The sequence below is a fragment of the Centruroides vittatus genome, unplaced genomic scaffold (assembly GCF_030686945.1).
Source record: "Centruroides vittatus isolate TY-2023 unplaced genomic scaffold, ASM3068694v2 scaffold_769, whole genome shotgun sequence".
Taxonomy (NCBI): Eukaryota; Metazoa; Arthropoda; class Arachnida; order Scorpiones; family Buthidae; genus Centruroides; species Centruroides vittatus.
Window position 1 is genome coordinate 5468246 of NW_027122717.1, and position 6000 is coordinate 5474245.

General features: G+C 29.6%; 1 protein-coding gene across 1 annotated transcript in view; it reads right to left on the reverse strand.

The window, feature by feature from the left end:
• Positions 1-5443, reverse strand: part of LOC136989949 (uncharacterized) — a 162310-nt gene extending 156867 nt beyond the window's left edge. Inside the window, exons 1-2 of the mRNA XM_067288257.1 lie at positions 5261-5443; positions 2531-2722 (exon numbers count right to left, since the gene is read on the reverse strand). Of these exons, the coding sequence (XP_067144358.1) occupies positions 2531-2722; positions 5261-5282 (214 nt within the window). The 5' untranslated portion in view covers positions 5283-5443. The remainder of the gene's footprint in view (positions 1-2530; positions 2723-5260) is intronic.
• Positions 5444-6000: the final 557 nt, after the last annotated feature.

Below are 6000 nucleotides of genomic sequence, written 5' to 3' on the forward strand. Positions count from 1 at the left end.
TAATGCGGTTCATCATGCTAATAAATCGATAATAAAGGCTCTAGAATGGGGACAAGCTGTCAATTCTTAGACTCAACTTCAAAAATATACGTAAGAAACCGTTAAGAATGTTAACTAAAACGAATTATTTGACAATTTAACTTAATGAATTTAATTAAAGTCCGTTTAGAACCTTGTTACAATTCAAGTAATTCTCCTTCTCTGGAGTAGAAAGAGCAGAAAGTCATTTAAATATCCTTTTTTTCTGGAGCAGAGGGAAGAATAAGGTATGCTAACAGATGTCTAATGCTGAAAACACTGAGTTTAATTAATAAGAATTATGATTAATCTGCTATTTTAATAATAATTTATGAATATTGAGTGAACAGACATATATTTATCAAGTTTAATGCGTTATTACGACTCTATTCGATAAGTTTGCCTTGGAATTTAACGTTGTGGTAAGCACCATACTGATGATTCTTATGATGAAGGAGGAAGGAAAAAGCCTTGGTAGGTAGATTTTTATGATGAAAAGATCCCATGGGAGAGGGATTTGCTGGTCTGAATTGTACTCTAGAACTTAGATTTCGTTCCATGAAGATATCTCAAAGGTAGAGTCTATTAGACCAAAACAAAGAATCTGCAGGAGCTTAGTCCTCTATATAGTGTGACGTATTCACTGTTACGAGGTAACTCTTTTCAAAATATGGTATAAAACTTTGAAGTAAATTAATTAGCGTTAAATGCTGATTCGAATGATATTTGAATGATATTTTTATACCTCGTGGTTCAGTTATAACAAGACATTAAACATTGTAATTAGGTTAAGGCCATACACTAAAAGTCGAATTAATTCGAATTTAAGAAGCTCATATCTCATATTTTTACAAATTTGAAATAAGCCTGGACCTTAATTTAATAATTTAATTCTTAATCAGAATTAATTAAGTCCAATTTTTCTCTAAATATTCGAGGAAAAATTGGCGGTGCATCTTAAATTTTAAGTAATGAGACACCCTAAATATTTATGTATATTAAATATTATTGTTATTGAACAAGTATCAAGCACGTTTTTGAACTTATATCTATGTTTACTATACATTTCTACTACTCTGATCGATAGTGTAATTGAGATCGTCAATCTGTAGATCCGTTGGGAATCGAAGATACTTCGAATTGTTCGATTTTTCTTATTTAAATATACACTTTTATACTCATATAATTTGTGTACTTTTATCTTCGAACTCATCTCTGACAATATTGAATTCATTTATATAAAAAATTGTTTCTTTGCGTGATTAAGTAAATAATAAATTGTTGGATAATTTGTTTCCTCTTCTGTTTTACAAAAGGGTAAATGAAGTCTTTCTATGCAGACATTTATGACAAATTATAGGGAAAATTACAGGAAAAAATTCGTTAAAACATTCTGTTTGACGTAAAAATTTCTTTAGTTAATTCTGTACAAAAATAGATTTCATTTATTATTTTTCCTTAAAATTATTACGACATTTTCTTACAATTTTCTCTACAGTTATTTATATTTCCTTTATGATTTTCCCTAAAATTATTTGCAATTTTTTCTGCAATTTTATTTATAATTACTTAGAATTTTTTCCTATAATTTCCCTAAAATTATTTACAGTTTTTCAGCAAATATTTTTCTTACGATCAAGTATAATTTCTCTCTACAAATTCCTCTGGAATAATTTTTTACGTTTACTGTAATTTCCTTTATAAATTTTATATTTTTCCCTACAATTTTCCCCTAAAATCACTTACAATTTTCCCTCACAATTATTTAAAATTTTATATAATTTAGCCATTCAAACAACCCCTCTCCTCTTTTCAAAACCAAAAACTGTACCAAAAAAAATCTAAAATATTTTAGTAAAATAAAAATCCTAAATCCTGATTAAAATAATGAGCTTAGAGCTATTCTAACAAGCGAAAAAATTGATTTTTCTCTCGAATTATACAATTAAATAATAATAATAAAACAGCAAGCTGTAATAAAGAACATTAATTTTAAAAGTTGAGAAATAAAATCAAAGCTCCTCCTATGATTTCTCAATTTTTTTAAATTCATTACATTGTTACATTAATAGGAATCTCGACATATTCCTATCATTTATTTCGAAAGTGAAATTTTCAATCGAGTTATGGATTTATAAATCTCTCGAGGGAAATATCCCTCTTTTTTACAAATATAAAGAAAAAAAATCCCTGTCAGATTGGAGTAGCTCTCGAATAAATTGGATTCATTTCCTCCAAGGAAAAGCCAATAACAATCGAATCGAAGAATCAGAAGTAACCTTCACTTTTCTCACTTTACTTCTTACCAATAATAGAACTGGTAAGGAGTAGCGAGCAGACACACACACGCACGCTCGCCTCTTGTAAATCACCCTACGACAAAAGGATATTTTATGAATTAATAAGGAGATACACGCGTACTGTATACACCCTCCCCCCGCTGCTTAGACAGCGTATCATTGAATAATATAAGAGCTATACATTTATTATCTGACAGTCATCAAAGATTTACCTGTGTACTCGACTTGTGGCACGATCCCTAACGTGACGTCTAAAAAGGGATGAGAGACGTATGCTGTCACCTCCGGCTCTTCTTTGGACGATAGTTTGATTTTTCTTCCACACAATACCATTTCCTGGTGAGTGCGGGGTGCTCCTCTACACGTGACGAACGTAATGGTCAAACAGACGGTGATGACATAACCTGAAAGAAGGTTTGTCGATCGGGATTACGTAGGCTGAAACCAAAACTCCTTTCTACTACTCTTCCTCAACCATTATAATTCTATTTGTCATTTCACAAAGCTGTGTTTTTATGATTCTCTTCCTTTGTTACACTTTCTATCTTCTAATATTTTAACTTAACCCATAAATTAAAAGCTACTTTACTATTTCTACGAACGCTTTACTGCTCATTACCCCATAACTTAAATTCTCTACCATTTCTCCACACGCATTACATCCCCATTAGTTTATAGCTACTTTTACCATTTCTCCATACGCATTACAGCTTCAATGATGAGTAAGTGGTGTTAATACACTACACTCTTGTTAATTCGGGCAATTTTTGCACGGAGGGCCGAATTACCGAGAGTTTACAGTGCAGGCTTAAGCCTGATTAAAGGCAACAAATAACGGAAAACATCCCCCTTCTTTGCAGTCGTACAGAGACGTAATTATAAATCTAATTCTTTAATTTAATTTAATGCATGTATTCATAAAACACGAATAAGATAATGCCGGATAATCGAGAGACAGGACGTTAGCAAGAGTTGATTATATTTAACTTTTATGCTTTAAAATGCATTCAAATCTATTAGTAAACTTACTCAAACTCGATAATTTCTCCACATTTCTTTATCCAAAATAAATTATTTTGACCCGCAAGTATTAAATTTAGGAATTCTCGCGTATTGGCATTAATTTTGCATAAATTATTCAGGAAATTTGCATCACCTAGATCAAAATAAAGGATAGCCACGCATTAACATCAGGGAAGATGCTGTGCATTATCATTATTTATTTTTTTCCTGCATCCAAAACTCTTCATTATCATAACGAGGGAGAAACTTCATCTCCATTATGTGAATGTGCGACCTGTAAAATTGCCGCGAGATCATATTTTATGCTTTAAAAATATATTTAATTCTTGAATACGCTTCATTAAAACAGTAATGGGCAACTTGTCAGAATGCCATTAGAGTCATTTGGCAGGACATTTGCTCTGCTCTTAATAATCTGGCTAACTTCTGCACATAAATCAACATTTTTATTATCTACCAGCGACCTAAACACGCAGAAAAATAAGCAAAATTATAATAAAATAAGGTCATAAAATAGCATAATTTTTAATTAATCATTCAATTTCCTTGATTAATTACGTATCTAAAGCATCAGATGTAACTTAAGAAAGTCATCTGCTGATGGAAATCTTTGGTTATTTATGCGCTAAAAGCTTATAAAATTAATATTAAAACAATATATTATGCTCGATTAATATATTTTTTAAAGTAATTTCTGATTTTTCCTGTTAATTACGCTGTTAAAACGTTAGTATAAAAGCCTCAACTAGTTGTTTCCTTATGGGGAAAAATCTGCTAATATTTTAACACAGGAAGCTTAAAATTCAGCATAAAATCATAAAACGTAAGCTGTAGTAATTAATAAAAACAAATTTAGTTTATTTTTTAAATAAATTTTAAACTTTTTATGATTAATTATATAGTTAAACATTAGACGAAGGTTAAACTAGTTTGCTCGTGTTGTGACTTTTACACTAAAACCTTATAAAATTAGCATAAAAATAAAAGAGTAAGGTTGTAAAACAAGTTATAAAAGTAAAAATAATCTATTTATTTATTTATTTGTATAATAATTGTCAATATTTCCTGATTAATTGTACGTATAAAACATCATAATAAGCTTAAGGCCATTTTCCGGTGAGAATCTATTATTATTTCTACACTATAAGCTTATAAAATGAATATTAAAAAATACTAAAAAATGTATCATTTAATATAATATAATATATAAATTTTTCCTTATTTAGTGCGCTCTTTATAACGCCTTTTAATTAGTTAAAAGTTTAAGAGAATTGTCATTACGAAAGAAAAAAATTACTTTTAAAATAAATTTATTAATTTTACATAGAAATAAATTTTAAAAATTAAGTTTAAAACTATTTAGCTATTACATATTAATAAACTTGTAATTATAAATTCATTTAATCAGTTATTAAAATCATAATAAATGTTTTAAAATATTTAAAAAATTATTTAAAAATTTAGAATTATTCGTTTCTAAATTTTATTTAAGAAAATATAAATAAAATTAATTAAAATATTGTTTAAAATAACAGAGAAATAATTAGATTTCACTCTAAATAACGTTCGAGTAATTAAAAAAATTGCTGGTAAAGGAAGAAAAATTGCCTTTAGGAAGGATAAATAAAGGAGTTTGAACAATTAACCGATTTTTCTTTATAATTAATATAAAACTGACAGGTATATAAAACGGAGAAATCACCCACGACCTGTTTGACACACACACACTTTTCTCTTATTTACCGAATTATCTATATAAATTACAATTAAAATATTAATAAATTCCTCCCTCCTACTCCCTCTCCAAGTAAGTTAAGCGAATATAAAACTAGATCTAGGTGAGATATGTGTGTTAAGGTTACACAGAACAGGAGGGTAAGGAAGAAAAAAAAAAAAAAAAATAGAATGGTGCTACTCACCCGCATATAAGATCCTTTCCATCTACAAATATTTAAAGGTCTATCAAAGGGAATGAACGATGTCGGTTATCATTCGATAAAGGTTTTTAAAATGGAATAATGCTTGTTGCGTGTGGATTTTAAAAGTGAACTAAACAAGCGGGGAGAACCGCAACACGTTAAACCACACGCCTGAATTTCCGAGTGGCGCTCGTCTCTGTGACGTAACACGGCTTGGCCAGACTGTACACGTAAAATGCGCTATCCTACCTGTTCTCTTACCTGGCCACATCGATTTATTATTAAGAGTTTAAACGTCACGTTTCATCCGTTTTTTTCATATCCAACTATTTTCTACGCCACTTTATATCTCGATTTCTTAAATTATCTTCCACGTTTATCCTGTTTTTTTAAGGTTTTCGGGTGGGGTGCGCCGTGCGATAGTGGGAAAAAAAGAATAGGAGAGGGATCTAGAAATTTCGTGGAGGTTTGACACTTCATGGAAATGACGTACGAGCGATTTATCCAATAATCAATATTACTTATGTTGTTCGCTCGCTTTAGTTATAAATCATACATTAGCTCCGTTCAATAGACAATACCTCCGCCCAAAATATTACATTTTAAAGAATAATTAAGCAATTTATTTACGTATTTCCGGATTAATTAGCGCAAATTACTCGCGTAAATTATACTTTTATCCTCTGTTTTTGATGGATAATCATTCTGAATGGTAGAATATTAAATAATAAATTTTGAAA